The 16,721-nt window shown below is 34.9% G+C and overlaps 1 protein-coding gene across 3 annotated transcripts in view; it reads left to right on the top strand.

Moving 5' to 3' along the window:
* LOC123562109 (E3 ubiquitin-protein ligase SMURF2-like) overlaps nucleotides 1-16,721 on the top strand; it is an 84,293-nt gene that overhangs the window by 62,455 nt on the left and 5,117 nt on the right. For all 3 annotated transcript variants that reach the window (XM_053535081.1, XM_053535075.1, XM_053535068.1), the window contains 10 exons: nucleotides 1,148-1,232; nucleotides 3,143-3,313; nucleotides 6,840-6,993; nucleotides 8,881-8,984; nucleotides 10,350-10,464; nucleotides 12,384-12,562; nucleotides 13,565-13,702; nucleotides 14,242-14,362; nucleotides 15,623-15,824; nucleotides 16,489-16,573. In XM_053535081.1, coding sequence (XP_053391056.1) covers nucleotides 1,148-1,232; nucleotides 3,143-3,313; nucleotides 6,840-6,993; nucleotides 8,881-8,984; nucleotides 10,350-10,464; nucleotides 12,384-12,562; nucleotides 13,565-13,702; nucleotides 14,242-14,362; nucleotides 15,623-15,824; nucleotides 16,489-16,573 — 1,354 coding nt within the window. The remainder of the gene's footprint in view (nucleotides 1-1,147; nucleotides 1,233-3,142; nucleotides 3,314-6,839; nucleotides 6,994-8,880; nucleotides 8,985-10,349; nucleotides 10,465-12,383; nucleotides 12,563-13,564; nucleotides 13,703-14,241; nucleotides 14,363-15,622; nucleotides 15,825-16,488; nucleotides 16,574-16,721) is intronic.

Genomic DNA, 16,721 nt, shown 5'->3' with positions numbered 1-16,721 from the left:
CATATCCGAAAACATGTCATTTAAAATGAGAATCAGGTGTAGAAGATAACTTCTATCAGTTTTACTGTGAGAGATGATCAGATGTATTCCCTGGTTTTTTACAGCCCAGTCTTGGCATTCCTGATTCTTATCTTTTCCCAGGATTGTTGACTCATACAGGTGTAATAGAACATAATTAATGAATGCATAGTAGGGATTCAGACATAAACTAACCCAGTTAGCAGCACAGACAATAGAACTTAGCAGTGCACCACACAATAAAAATGAAACAAACCACGAACTTTCACCTTCTGTATATTACTATATAACTTCAACTGGTACAACAGCTTTGCAGTAGCAAGTAGGTCATGCTCTATTTCTAGCCCTGTGGACCCGCTGGGTATCCCTATCATCAATTTGAGGACTCAAGAGTATGCTAAATGAATGAAATTCCACAACAACAGATAAAACCTCACCACTTTTTACCTCACCTGAGCACAAAGTTCTTAATTTGAGCTTCTGTTGTTTTCTGTTGTTGTGCATTGTTAACATTTTCGCAGTTAATACTCCAGAGGTCACATTTTGGCCTAATCTTAATGAAACTTATGACATTACTGCCTCAATAAAATCTTGACCTGTTTTGAAACTGGGTCATCTTGGTTCAGAACTAGGTCACTGAGTCAAATGATACTAAAGGTCAAATTTTAAAACCTGATCCTCACAAAATTCTGTCAGTATGCCAGTCTTAATTCTGTCAAGCAGTCAAGAACTGTCACTATGTCAAATAATTGAAAATCTTTGTAAAAATGTTCCATCTGATTTAAATAAAGCTTAGTCAGAATGTTTGAATGAAATATAGGTCAGGTTGGGAAAGTTCTGGCCCAAATTTTATTCAAATGGGGCACACCTACTCCCGTGCAGGCAGATCATGGTCTGTACTTTTTGCTGTTCAGTCAGTACACTCCTTTGAATAATAAATGGTATTGCCCAAATTGAAAGATAGACCAGTCCATGTTAGAAATTTAGCAGGCTAAAGGTTTAAGTGTCTGCAGATGTTGTACAGAACATTGGCAGTACAAAAAAGTCATAGTTTTCATGGTATAACCATTAATTTTGTTGGAACAGTTTACATAGAATGTCTAATGAGTTTTGTTTTATGTATTTTCAGAACAACGAACTACTCAACAGGGTCAAGTATACTTTCTCCACACACAGACAGGTGTGAGTACGTGGCACGATCCTCGAGTTCCAAGGTACACGCAAAAAGTTGTTTTTAACCATTACATGGTCCTTTTGAAAGTTTAAAAAAAAAACTGACTTGAAAGAAAACAATGGCAAAAAGTGTAAATTGACCTTACATTCTTGGTAACATGCCGAAAATATATGAAGCTTGGTAAATTCATTTCAGTAAACAAAAATAAAAAACATGAAAATTTCCAACAATTTTGTAAGTCTGATTAGGAACAATTTGTAATAGTGAGGTTGTATATTCAAGCTCTTAAAATTTTATATTTCTGTATTCAAAAACTTAAAATTCTGTATATATGACAGTTTTTAGCTCGACTATTCGAAGAATAGTCTAGCTATTCTACTCACCCTGGCGTTGGCGTCACACCTTGGTTAAGTTTTTGCATGCAAGTACATACAGCTATCATTTAAAGGCATATAGCTTTGAAACTTATTTATTCTTTTTCTAGGTCAATTACCAACCTCACTGGGTCAAGTTCCATAACTCTAACATGTATTTTGAGCAAATTATGCCCCTTTTGGACTTAGAAAATTCTGGTTGAAGTTTTACATGCAAGTTACTATCTCCAAAACTAATGCAGATATTGAATTGAAACTTCACATGTGTCTTCGGGGTTATAAAACTAGTTGATAGCACCAAGTCCCATAACTCTGACCTTCATTTTGGCCAAATTATGCCCCCTTTTGTACTTAGAAAATTTTGGTTAAAGTTTTGTGTGCAAGTACATACAGCTATTACTAAAAGGCATATAGATTTGAAACTTATTTTTTCTTTTTCTAGATCAGTTACCTACCTCACTGGGTCAAGTCCCATAACTCTGACATGTATTTTGGCCAAATTATGCCCCCTTTTGGACTTAGAAAATTCTGGTTAAAGTTTTGCGTGCAAGTACATACAGCTATTACTAAAAGGCATATTGATTTGAAACTTATTTTTTCTTTTTCTAGATCAATTACCTACCTCACTGGTCAAGTCCCATAAGTCTGACATGTATTTTGAGCAAATTATGCCCCCTTTTGGACTTAGAAAATCCTGGTTAAGTTTTGCATGCAAGTACATACAGCTATTACTAAAAGGCATATTGATTTGAAACTTATTTTTTCTTTTTCTAGATCAATTACCTACCTCACTGGGTCAAGTCCCATAACTATGACATGTATTTTGAGCAAATTATGCCCCCATTTGGACTTAGAAAATCCTGGTTAAAGTTTTACATGCAAGTTACTATCTCCAAAACTAATGCAGATATTAAATTGAAACTTCACATGTGTCTTCAGGGTTATAAAACTAGTTGATACAATCAAGTCCCATAACTCTGACATGTATTTTGGGCAAATTATGCCCCTTTTTGGACTTAGAAAATCCTGGTTAAAGTTTTGCGTGCAAGTACATACAGCTATTACCAAAAGGCGTATAGCTTTGAAACTTATTTATTCTTTTTCTAGGTCAGTTACCAAGCTCACTGGGTCAAGTTCCATAACTCTTAACATGTATTTTGAGCAAATTATGCCCCCTTTTGGACTTAGAAAATTCTGGTTAAAGTTTTACATGCAAGTTACTATCTCCAAAACTAATGCAGATATGGATTTGAAACTTAACATGTTTCTTCGGGGTTATTAAACTAGTTGATAGCATCAAGTCCCATAACTCTGATATGTATTTTGGTCAAATTATGTCCCGTTTCGAACTTAAAACTCTTTTGATATTTAACATTTTGGGTAATAATTTCCTGCTTCTGTGACAATATTTCGAATAGTCGAGCTTGGCTGTCATACGGACAGCTCTTGTTTTTAGTAATAGCAACATTATGGCATTCAGCAAATAGATAAACAAATATAATAGTGTACATGTATCACATATCTATGGGATTAAGCTATGTCTTGTGAAATAATTCCCACTTTGGTTACTCTGCAGAGACATATCTAATCTGGATGTTTTGGAACGAGAGTTGGGTCCTTTGCCGCCGGGTTGGGAAGCACGACACACAGGAAATGGGCGTGTCTATTTCGTTGATCACAACAACAGAACAACACAGTTCACAGATCCAAGGCTCACCTCTAATATAGACTTGATACAAAGTCGAATGTAAGTTTATGATAACTCCCTACCATAATCTTTTTTATGCACCTGGGCATAGAAATTTAACTGTTTGTCCATTGGTCCATAACCAAAAAGATTGCTTGAAGCCCACATTAATGACCTAATAGCAGCATTCGGCGAGTTATCTTCCCAAATCATTTAACAGGTGTCGCTACGGGCGAATAGGTCCTATCATGCGGTGTACTCTCGGCTTTTATCATAGTGTTAAAAAAGTGATTAAGATATTTAAAAAGATAGACTCGTGTAATTTATCAATATCATTTATTTAGATAGCTGTTTCTTCTGTTTTTAACATGAAATTTATAGTCTCACTTCAAAATGCTGGCCAGTAATATATAACTGAAATAGTGTCGTAGCATTTATTTTTAAGCGAGTCACATTTCTATTTAACTTGTGAGCAAAGCGGGGTTAGGTAATTTAGCTAGTTCAAAATATTGCTAAATTTACCCCTGTATGGATGCTTTGTTTCAAATAGACAATGATTACTCTGGATATATTAAGTTTGCATAAAATTTCCTGTCCACTGGCTGCATACTGATTGTTATCATAAAAATGTGCATGCCATGTGTCCTGTTAACTCTAGGGGGTTAAAGAATTTGTCCTTGAAGCAGACTTAACACTTCCTGCTCCCACGTGGGTGTTACATATTGGACAGTCTGATGTTATTGTAATGTGTATGATAAGGTTTCTTAATACTTTTAACACTGATTTGACATAATGTCTTAAAGGTCTCACATTTGTTTTTTTGTTTTTTTTGTTTTTTATTACCAAAGCTCTACAAATCTGTGGTCTGTATATTAAAAATCCTCCGGGTGTTTTTATAATATGTAAAGATTCATATTTTGACATTCTTGTGATATTTCTACTTTGAATTCTATAGTTAAGAAACAAATGTGTCAGTTTTTTTTTTTTTTTTTTTTTTTTTTTTTTTTTTTTTTGTTGATTAAAAACATTTCAACTAATTGTTGGGGTGTTATCTGACGAGACGATGCTTTAGGCCCGACACAGATTTGAGACTGAACCAATGACCATTTTATTGGAAGTTTGAATTTCACTTTATGTGGGCAAGTTGCAGTGAATTTGAATTGACTGAAAATTAAAGAGGCAGCACCATAAAATTAAAATTAAACACGAGATACGTTAATTTGTCAACAGAGATCATTTATGTCTCATTGATGATATTTTCATAAAATATATGAGAAAACAGCTGTAGTAATTAACTGCGCTGATGGAAAATTGAAGGGACATCTTATCAAAGGGGCATATATATTAACGTTTTACAGTAATTATTATTATAATTTCTGTATTATTCAAGACCTCATTGCATTAAGCTGTGTATGCAGATCTTTCCGTTTAAATTGCAACTTTAGGAATATATACTGTCTATACTGATCCTTATTTAAAGGATATGGTCTGAATACTTGCAAATGATAAATGGATTTTCCAAGGAGGGCATTTAATATTGAAAATATACTTAAAAGCTAAGTAAAGCATTTATTGCCACAATTAACAAATATAACAATCATACAGTCCATGAATAAACTGACACACAGAAAATGCACTTTAAAACAGTCCTTACAGCTAGTCTGTTATTTTTCAAAGCATAGAATATCAATAGATATGAATAAAGCTCTTCACTCAAAATTTCTCTCAAGTGATAAACAGCTGAATTTGATGACATTGTCGGATACTTTCCAAATCTACTAATATTTTGAAGTGACAGCGACTGTTTTGTTTTGTTTGTTTTATTCATTTTTATTTGTTTACGCTGCGCTGCGTAGTTATGACTGTTTCCAGTCTAACTAATCAATCGTAGGCCCAGCGAGATTTGAATTTTGAGACCCGTTGCCAGATACAGGTCGGCGCCTGGATCGATTCCAAAGAATTAGATTCATATGAAATAATTAAAAAGGGACCTTAATTCAAGGCCGGGTGTTATTTTGGAACATGTCTGGGTCTTGGCTGGAGTATTTATTGTTATTGTATTGTTTTTAATGTTATACCCCCCTAAACTGTGTCTAAATTTCCAAAATAATAAATAGATTATGAAATATATATTTAAATTTATTAAATTTAGTCATCCAGGGTAAGAGCCGCGACTACTTACTAACACTCCTGAAGCGCCTGAGAAAAACTGCCACTGACCATGAACTACATCTATACTCTTAAGCTTTATTTTATTAATATTGAAACTTTAAAAACATTAAAACTTTAAAAAACACGTTTAAAACATAGCCTTTATATACGTCCGATTGTTGACAGTACACAGGTTATTTATAGATTACACGCCACGCCTACTGCATAAATGTGTCATATCGATAAATATGCTTATTTTATATTCTCGTAAACTTTCAATGTGCTTCACCGATACCGTTTTACTATATTTTTAAAATGCTGTCATTTTGTCATTTTTTAATGTTTTTCAGTTCTGTTTTTTGCACTTTATAGTCCAAAGTCTGAATTTAATGATTATATCAGTATTAGTTACTTTACATATTACATGTAAAAGATATTTACGATCGCGCTGTATGAAATTTTGCGGTTGTTTTTGTCAAAAATTCGACCGTTTCTAAGTGATTTTGGTTATTTTAATGATATTATCTTCCTAAAAGTGCTCTAGCAATATAGCTATATGTGTTCTTTAGCGATTCTGCAAATTTGAAGATAAACTATATATTAATAAATGTTTTACACGCGAATCCTGTGTACCCGTCGCCTAAATTACGCGTAAGAATTTTTACTTAAAATTTACCTGTTTACCTGTTGTTGTGACAGCGACTGTATAACGATGTAACTAATGTATACAAACTTTTCTAGGACCTATTCGCATGTAGCGCCACCTATACGCGCACCTGTTTTATCAGGGGAATTAACTGACTGATATCGCCCATTTAGTTCATACCGGTACACACAATTCTTGTGGCAAGGCCACTGACCTATATATAGATGAACCTCACTCTGAAACCTAAAACCTTAGATAAACAACATTTATCGTAAATGAACCAGTTTACTTATACTCACATGCAGTAAACGTTGTGGCAAGACCTACAGACTGACCTTATGACCACCTTCAAACTTAAAACCGTAATAAACAACATTTTTATGCCCCCGGCATCTACTGATGCGGGAGTCATATAGTGATCGTCCTGTCCGTACATCTGTTCGTTCGTTCGTCCGTCCGTACAAGGTTAACCAAATGGGACCGTTCCGTATCTGCGGAAAATCAGTAGCCCGTGCTGAAATTTGGTAGCCACAGGCTATCGGACTACCGTGAATTTCGAACACTGTGTTTATGGGGTCACTGTGATGTTAATCTGTTGTCACTTTGATTTACGGAAAACAGTACTTGACACTTTTTGATGTTAATACCACGGTGGTTCCATTTCTCAGCCTCTATTGCCAATAGAACAATATAGAAATGAATATTTTCCTCAAAGACCAGTCCTTTTTGATACCTAGATGAATGGTCAGGTACTTAATCCTGTTTTTTAATATAATTTTTATTTTTCAGAAAAAATACAAGTGATAAAGAGAATGAAAATCCTGTGCCAAAATACAAGCGAGATTTGGTCCATAAAATGAAGATATTAAAACAAGAGTTTACAAGTTTACAACCTCAGGGCGGACATTGTCGATTAGAAGTTTCAAGAGAAGAAATTTTTGAGGTATTTTGGGGAAATGATTACTAGACATGTAGATATGCAGGGTATCTTTATTGTAGTCTTATAATTAACTGTAAAATCCTTTAATTTCAAATAGAAATATTTCAGAGCATGTTTTAGCTCATCTGAACCAAAGGTTCAGGATTAGCTGTTAGTATAGATGGATAATCTGGCGTCTGTCTATGCTTTAATTGTTAACACACCAAGTGTCAAAATGTTAGCCTCGTCTTAATGAAACTTGATCAGAATATTTTCTTTAACAAAATCTCAAATGAGTTTGAAACTGGGGCATATGGGGTCAAAAATTAGGGCACTTACTCCAAATCGAACAAAAACCTTGTTATCACTTCAGTTACATTTGTATAAGATCTTCATGAAACTTTGCCAGAATGTTTTTCTTTATGAAAGATATATGAGATAAATTTAAAACTAGGTCAAAAGGTCAAATCTTAGGAAAACCTTGCTAACAATGAAAATGCTACATTTTCTACTTGACCGTAATTAAACATGGTCAGAATTTTTGTCTCAATAAAATCTAGGTCAAGTTTGAGACTGGGTTTTTAGTGTCAAAAACTAGGTTCATAGGTCAAATTATAGAGATACTTGTTAACACTCTAGAGATCACATTTTGGTCTTTATTAAACCTGTTATTGTTCTTTTTAAAAAATCTAGACTAAGTTAAAAATATTTTTACTTAAGGTCAAAAACTAGGTCACAATGTTGAACATAGAAAAAAAATTTTTGTTTTTGAAGCCATATCTTCAACTTGATTAACATGATCAGAATAATTGTTTATGTTAAATCTAGTTAAGACTGAAACTTGGTCATCACTGGTTAAAAACAAAGGTTGCTAGGTCAGATGATAAAAACCATATAAAGACAGAGAGGCAAAATTTTCCACCTAATTTTCGACAGTCTTTGTGAGAATGTTTGTCTTTATGAAATCCAAGACTGTTCTAAAACTGGGTCTTCTGATGTAAAAACAAAATTAAAATAGGTTATTTGGTCAGTTTGTTTGTTTGTTTGTTTTGGGTTTAATGCCGTTTTTCAACAGTATTGCAGTCATGTAACAGTGGGCAGTTAACCTAACCAGTGTTGCTGGATTCTGTACCAGTACAAACCTGTTCTCCGCAAGTAACTGCCAACTTCCCCACATGAATTATCAGAGGTGGAGGACGATTGATTTCAGACACAATGTCTTTAATCAAATCTTCACGGAGAATGTATGCCCCGCCCGAGGATTGAACTCGCGACCCTACGATCCATAGACAAACGCTGTCCCTACTAAGCTGTTATATCATCATTTCTTTTTTTAACCCACCAGAGTTCATATTTTTTACCTGATCTGTCTGAAACTTTGTCAGAATGTTTTTCTTTATAAAATCTATGTCACAAGGTCAAATCATGGAAAAACTTTAACACTAATGGTCACATTTTCTTCCCTATTTCCAAAAAACATAACCTGAATGTTTTGCCTTAATGAAATATATGTTGAATTTGATACTGGATAAGCTGGGATTAGAATGATATGGAGCCTTCATGACCCTCTTGTTTATGAATAATCGGCCTCTCTGATTCATTTCCACAAAAGTGTTTTTTTTTCATACTCTGTTACACAACTAAGTAGTGAATTTAGCCATATCAGCAAAATATTAAGGTGTGCTGATTAGCAGCTGTGAGATTACATTTAATTTAATTAATTATAAAGTTTTTATAGCACTTAACATTTTATGAGGCATGTTGTACATAGATTCAGACAGTCGTTACTGTACAGGTGTGTAGGCAAAAAGTAATGTTACATTTGTAAAAATACGGTCAGTGAAAACAGCTGTCAGTTTTGGCATATGTTAGTTCATGCTTGTTTTACATTTTGTAACTTTTTATTTTCAGGATTCATATCGACAAGTCATGAAAATGCGAGCGAAAGATTTACGTAAACGTTTAATGGTGAAGTTTAAAGGAGAAGAGGGCCTAGATTATGGTGGTGTTGCAAGGTATATTACATGTATTACATAACAGTAGATATGTTTCTTTACAGTTATGGTAAACCTTTTGTGACTTTGGCCGTAACAGCTTGTAAATGAGGATTTCATCGTAAATTCAAGGGAGTTTTGTTCATTGAGATTAAATGTTGTTTTTATGCCCCCGAAGGGAGGCATATAGTTTTTGAACTGTCGGTCTGTCAGTCTGTCGGTCTGTCCGCATTTTTCGTGTCCGGTTCATATCTTTGTCATCGATGGATGGATTTTCAAATAACTTGGCATGAATGTGTACCACAGTAAGACGACGTGTCGCGCGCAGGACCCAGGTCCGTAGCTCAAAGGTCAAGGTCACAGACATTAAAGGTTATTGCATTGATGGGCGTGTCCGGTCCATATCTTTGTCATCGATGGATGGATTTTCAAATAACTTGGCATGAATGTGTACCACAGTAAGACGACGTGTCGCGCGCAAGACCCAGGTCCGTACCTCAAAGGTCAAGGTCACACTTAGACATTAAGGGATAGTGCATTGATGGGCGTGTCCGGTCCATATCTTTGTCATCGATGGATGGATTTTCAAATAACTTGGCATGAATGTGTACCACATTAAGACGACCTGTCATGCGCAAGACCCAGGTCCGTAGCTCAAAGGTCAAGGTCACACTTAGATGTTAAAGGTCTTTTTTCATGATAGTGCATTGATGGGCGTGTCCGGTCCATATCTTTGTCATTCATGCATGGATTTTAAAATAACTACGCATAAATGTGCGACACAGTAAGACGACGTGTTGCGCGCAAGACCCAGCTCTGTAGGTCAAAGGTCCTAAACTCGAACATCGGCCATAACTATTCATTTAAAGTGCCATCGGGGGCATGTGTCATCCTATGGAGACAGCTCTTGTTTTATGCTGATCTAATTGTTGCAATTCCAAGTGAAACTTAGTTCCTGTTCTGTAAGAGTTACCTGTCTCATAAGGCCATAAAAATCAACGTTAGCAACTCATCAAGTTGAGATTTTATTAAGTGGATTTAGATTACAACGGAAATTCATCTCATACACATTTAAATGATCTCATAGTGTAAATTTCTGTTCTGCTGTGTTCTTTATCAGAGTGTAACATGTAAACTGTTCAAAAAATGTTACATGTGCATTGTGCAGTGTCCTTACGTCACATAGGGGTAGGGGCATTGATGTCGTAACATCACAAAGGGGACAAGGGGCATTTTTGTTCAGAGAACGCATGTCCTGTTTGCAAAATATCTCCTTGTGTAAGATGATAGTACTTGCTGAATGGTATAGAAGATTTAAGCTTTCCCTTTTAGGTTAAAATTGCTGTCATATTTAATTATTGTTTCAAACAATGGTACCTGTTTCAGGGAATGGTTTTGTTTGCTGTCTCATGAAATGTTGAATCCATACTATGGCTTATTCCAGTACGCTAGAGATGATATATACACTTTACAGATCAACCCAGACTCGCACGTTAACCCTGTAAGTAATTGTATCAAATGGTATCGTCAAGTTGATGTAGACATATAATATGTGACAGGATGTGGTAAAAATATCTTCAAAGAAATGTTTTACGAAAACAGTTGTGCGTATGCCAAAAAATGTGCATTGCATTTTGCCAATTTGAAGGTAGAAAAAAACAATATTTTGTAAACAATGTTTTAGCAGTATAATTTTTGTCCTTCACATCAGAGTGTTTTCCAACTGATGCCTAGAGTAGTAAAACACATGGTAAAATGCAAAATTTATTCATAAAATGTCAAAGGGATATACAGGCAGAATAGCGGATGAAAAATTAGAATCTGTAAATTACAGTGGAATTGATGTTTATTACATTTTACTGACATGCTTTATTAAAACAGATTGATTATTTCTTAGTAATAGTTTGACATCAGTGCACAATTTTCATTATTTCACTAACCATATCTGACTATACCAGGTTAAGAAAACACCTGAAAAATACCATAGAATGTATATTTTACTTTCCTTTTCTAAAATGTAATGCATTTTACTGTGGACAGGGTAAAATAAGAGTTCAATGGTCAGATTCTTGTTTGGACAGTTTGTCACATGACATGACATTTTGGCATATAGCCACTATTATAGGAAGATTTAATTTGATAAAAACAACTTCTTTCTGTATCCTTTACTTGGCTGAGTAGTTAAGTGGTGATAAATCATGGATCTATGTCTGTGTCCCTAACAAATGACATTGAACTCTAAATGTTAAGTGAAAAACAAAAGCCTAAAATTAGCAGACTAACATTTGGTAAGACCTTTACACCCTTTCTTTTTGCAGCATTAGTACACTAGAAAATATATCATTTGATATAATTGAGCCGCGCCACGAGAAAACCAACATAGTGGGTGTGCGACCAGCATGGATCCAGACCAGCCTGCGCATCCGCGCAGTCTGGCCAGGCTCCATGCTGTTCACTTTTAAAGCCTATTGGAATTGGAGAAACTGTTAGCGACCAGCATGGAGCCTGACCAGACTGCGCGGATGCGCAGGCTGGTCTGGATCCATGCTGGTCGCATACCCACTATGTTGGTTTTCTCATGGCACGGCTCATATTTTGCCCATGTGCTTCCCATTTGAATAACAGCACTTTCTATCATTTATGTTTTCTATCATTTATTTTAACTTATTTTTTACAAAAGTCTGAGTTTTTTTCTAAGAAAATGTATGGAATTAAAAAAAGGATTATCGTACACCAAATTGGGTTTGTAGTATCCTGGCAAGGTCCTCTCTAAATTTCTTCAAATGGGGGCACTTAGCCCCTTTTAAGGGACTAGAAAAATGTTTTAACAACTTCTTCTCATGAACTGCTTGATTGATATTTATCGAGCTTGGTTTGAAGAATCATTATAATAACTTCTCCAAGTTTTGTTCAGTCAGGTTGGTCCCATTTAGTGGCTGCTAGAGCTAAAAATAAAAATATGTTTAAATGAACCTCATGATGGATCTTCATCAGACTTGGTCTGTAGCATCATTATAAGTTCCTCTCTTCATTTTGGTAAACTGGGAGCACTTGCCTCATATATGTGGCAACTAGAGCTAAAATAGATACTTTTACTCATTTTCTTATAAAATGCTTGATGGATCTTCATCAGACTTGGTCTGTAGCATTCTTGTAAAGTCCTCTGTTGAATTTCTTCAAACAGAGGCACTTGGCCATTTAAAATGAAAACTAAAATATTTAACTGACTTTTTCACTTTAACTGCCTTTCTTAAATTATTTCAGTGGGGGCACTTACACAACTGTTGCAAATCATAATTCAGTGTGTCAATCAGGGTCGGGGACAAGTGAGCAACTTCTGAAGCAGTCACTATTGAAATACAAGTTCTTTTTGAAAATAATTACAGCTTTATATTTAGATGGTTTATGTTTAAATTCCAGGAACATTTGTCGTATTTTCATTTTGTTGGGCGTATTCTGGGCATGGCAATATTTCATGGACATTACTTGGACGGTGGCTTCACAATGCCCCTGTATAAACAGTTGTTACAGAAACAAGTGACCTTAGATGACCTTGAAAGTGTTGACCCCGACCTTCATAGAAGTTTACTATGGATGTTGTAAGTAAATTATTATCTAGGAGATGAAATGTTTTCCAGCAGTGCCTTCTTTGATAGTCATTATGGAAAAGAAATCTGACTGTATTATCTGGAATATGTACTGTAAAATGCATAGTATATATTTGCATAGTGAGACAAACACTGTGTTTCTTGGCAGAATGAGGCATTGCAGTAAGAATTACTTGACCTGCTTTGCTTTGGGTTATTTTGTATGCAGGAGCCATCAAGTTGATTTGCCAAAAATTATATCCAGATGCATGCTGTAACCTGAAATAGTATCATCATGGGTATACCTACAGTATTTCTTCACCGTTAAACACTGGAGTATCATCATGGGTATACCTACAGTTTTTCTTCACCGTTAAACACTGGAGTATCATCATGGGTATACCTACAGTATTTCTTCACCGATAAACACTGGAATATCAGCATGGGTATACCTACAGAATTTCTTCACCGTTAAACACTGGAGTATCATCATGGGTATACCTACAGTATTTCTTCACCGTTAAACACTGGAATATCAGCATGAGTATACCTACAGAATTTCTTCACCGTTAAACACTGGAGTATCAGCATGGGTATACCTACAGTATTTCTTCACCATTAAACACTGGAGTATCAGCATGAGTATACCTACAGTATTTCTTCACCGTTAAACACTGGAGTATCAGCATGGTATACCTACAGTATTTCTTCACCGTTTAACACTGGAGTATCAGCATGGGTATGCCTACAGTATTTCTTCACCGTTAAACACTGGAGTATCAGCATGGGTATACCTACAGTATTTCTTCACCGTTTAACACTGGAGAGTCTATAAACTGTGACAGCAAGTCTTAAATCCATAACAAGTGAATGATACATTCAAGCTATTGCTGAAATTGTCCAGCTTTCTTTTTATTGGCATAAATATAAGTATGTCAGGATGTTGTTTTTTACTTCATTTGTTTAATTGTTTGAATTCCATTCTCTTAAACATTTGTTTTATATGTGATTTAGGGACAATGATATAGAGGAAGTATTGGACCATACATTCTGTGTAGAGAGTCATTCATTCGGCCAGTTTCAGCAGCATGAACTCAAACCTGGCGGTGACGACATCAAAGTTACCGAGGAGAACAAGAAAGAATATGTCAAGTATGTTTAAAAAGTTATTGCTCCAAAGTTGTAAACTCTGAGAACACTAAAATCTCATTTGTCTGTCTTGAACACCTTACCATATTTACAATATCTCTAGTTGCCAGTGTTGCCCGTGTTTTTTCTTTTGTTATATTTTATTGACATTTTTTCTTACATTTCACAGTGACAGCAATACTATTCACCATGTGCAAAGCTTGCATTCATTCTGTTTCTTGATATAAGACAAAATACTGGTGAATCAAGTTCTCGCACACTTAATAAATCTCATTTTGACTATTTCATGCTGTATGCCATTTGTGAAATTCCTCAAATTTGTTGTTTTCTTCTTAGTGATGTGAAAGCATTAAATTTCGTAGGCATAATATTTTGCCCATTTGCCAAACAGTCATATCATGATAACTTGAATGTTTGAAGGTAAAGTGAATGGAAAATTCTCTTATTTGTTGTGAGTTTATTTTATGAAACGATGATTATTGATTACATGTATTTTATAAATTAATATGGGACAGTATTAATCATTGTTTATAATTGTGTAGGTTGTATGTACAATGGGTATTCATGCGAGGTATAGAGGCACAGTTCCTGGCATTACAGAAAGGTTTTCATGAAATCATTCCACAGCATTTACTGAGACCCTTCGATGAAAGAGAGTTAGAGGTATATATATCTTACCTTGACTAATACCCTCTGTTTATTGTAATATCATTGTTTAGAATAGTTATACAGATAGTTAACTGAACAGTTTCTTTTTTCAAAGGGGAGATTGTTACACTATAAAAATAATAAAGGACTGGCATAAGGCAAAAATATGGAAACTACAAGCAGGGCCAGCACTACTTAGTTGTCCATTAAAACTGAAATAAAAATATCAGCTGACGACTCCTTTCTTGTACCTGTTGGACTTTTGGTATAAGTTAACTTTTCTGTTAATTTTTCAATCGGGAGAAGAAATTTTTTTAAACAGTGCATGGTAAATATTGTATGATCAAAACTGGTAATTGAACATGTATAAGTACGGTAAAGCATGTCTCCTCAGCTGTATATACGGTATAACATACTGTGTTTATATTGTGTTAATGGTTCCACCAAGGCTGCTGGGACAGTATAATCAACTTAAAATTGTTTCTTCATATGTCATTATGATATGTAAATAGAAAATTATCCCACTTACCCAGCTGCCTGGCAAGTAATGACAATTTATTTAGCTTGTATCAATAAATGGTGGTAATATTTTTCTCTTTTTGTGCCCAGTAAATTTATTCTTAAATATCAAATAGAACACAATTTTGAATGTTGTAAAATGTGAACCATTCTGCAAGATAGTTACTGTTGAATTTTGGGGCATGAAAGAAGTCTGCCTCTTTTTATGCACTTTGACCTCTTTAGCTGTAACCTGACCTCTTGTAATTATAAATGAAGTAAACTTATCAAAATTTTATATTTTTACCATTTAACTCTGTTGATTAAAGGAAATATTCTAGCATAAAGCTGTCACTGCCATTTTGAATGGATGTTTTAACAGGAGAGTAAACATGTGTTAACAAGAAGATCACATGCTGTTAAAACACCTTCATATTATATTATTTGTGTTTGATCCAAAATTGTAAGAATGATAGACAGTAATATGATTACAAGAATCTGTTATATTTATATTTAGATATTGCACTCTGTAGACATTTTCTGTAATATTGCAATTTGGCATATGTAGTTCAAGGTTACAGAACAATGAAACCTGCAAAATTTAATGTAACTATGTTCATTATGCTTGTCACTAAAAGATGAAAAACAACATTTCTATCATTTTTATCAGGCCATATTGACTGTTACATGTGAGGTTTTGCTTTCAAGCTGGTTTATATAAACACGATTACTGTATATGCATTACAGTATCTGTATATCTATATTTCTGCCTTACAGTTAATGATTGGTGGTTTAGGGAAGATAGATTTAGATGATTGGAAACTTCATACAAGATTAAAACACTGCACACCAGACAGTAATATAGTGAAATGGTTCTGGAAGGCAGTTGATAACTATGACAATGAAATGAGGGCAAGATTATTACAGTTTGTTACAGGAAGTTCTCGAGTTCCACTCCAAGGATTTAAAGCATTACAAGGTAACATTTGTGACATGCATATTTCATTTAACTGGTTCAGAATATTTGAATAATAACTTAGTTAACAGCTTAATAATCAAATTGTACTATATGTAATCAACAAAGAAGGAAATTTCTGTTTTGGCAAGCTTCCTATAAGAAACTAGACAGTAGATACAGCTAATTTATTCCATACCTGGCCAAATCACTTGACCCTCACCGATGTGGGTTCGAGCCTCGGGGCATTGAATTCTTCATGTGAGGAAGCCATCTAGCTGGCTTACGGAAAGTCTGTGGTTCTACCTAGGTGCCCGCTTGTGAGGGGCACCTGGCTGGGGTCTTCCTCCACCATTAAAGCGTGTCGGTGTGACATTAAACTCAACAACAAAAATTCCCTGATCGTTGGTATCTTGAGCATTATTTCTTACCTTTTCTGACTTCATTTAAGCATTGGGGATACCCACAGCAAACTACATGGCAGTTTGTTTTAGCTGTATCCCAGTAAAACTTTCCTTCATTGAGGATTACTGATTGATAAATTATAATGCATGCACATCTGTCACCATATAAATTAAGGGGGAACCAGTTGCAGATCTTCCCATTTATAAACTACCTGGTTGGTTAAGTAAGGTCGTTAATTAGCTGATCTGTTTACTGTGTGTAAGTTTTTTGTCATCTCTTTCAGGATCGACAGGAGCAGCTGGACCACGATTGTTTACCATTCATCAGGTGGACACAAACACGGACAATTTACCCAAGGCTCATACATGGTATATTCTTGCTCTTCTTTTCAACTTCCTCATGTGTTGTTAATTTGAAAAACAGTGAAAATGTACATATATATTCTTACTTCTTCCAAAATGACGTTTTGACTTAGCGGCCACCTGTACTACTTTCAGGTGATGTCTTGACTATGAT

This window comes from Mercenaria mercenaria, chromosome 2, assembly GCF_021730395.1.
Source record: "Mercenaria mercenaria strain notata chromosome 2, MADL_Memer_1, whole genome shotgun sequence".
Classification (NCBI taxonomy): domain Eukaryota; kingdom Metazoa; phylum Mollusca; class Bivalvia; order Venerida; family Veneridae; genus Mercenaria; species Mercenaria mercenaria.
This window is presented reverse-complemented; position numbering and strand designations above follow the sequence as displayed.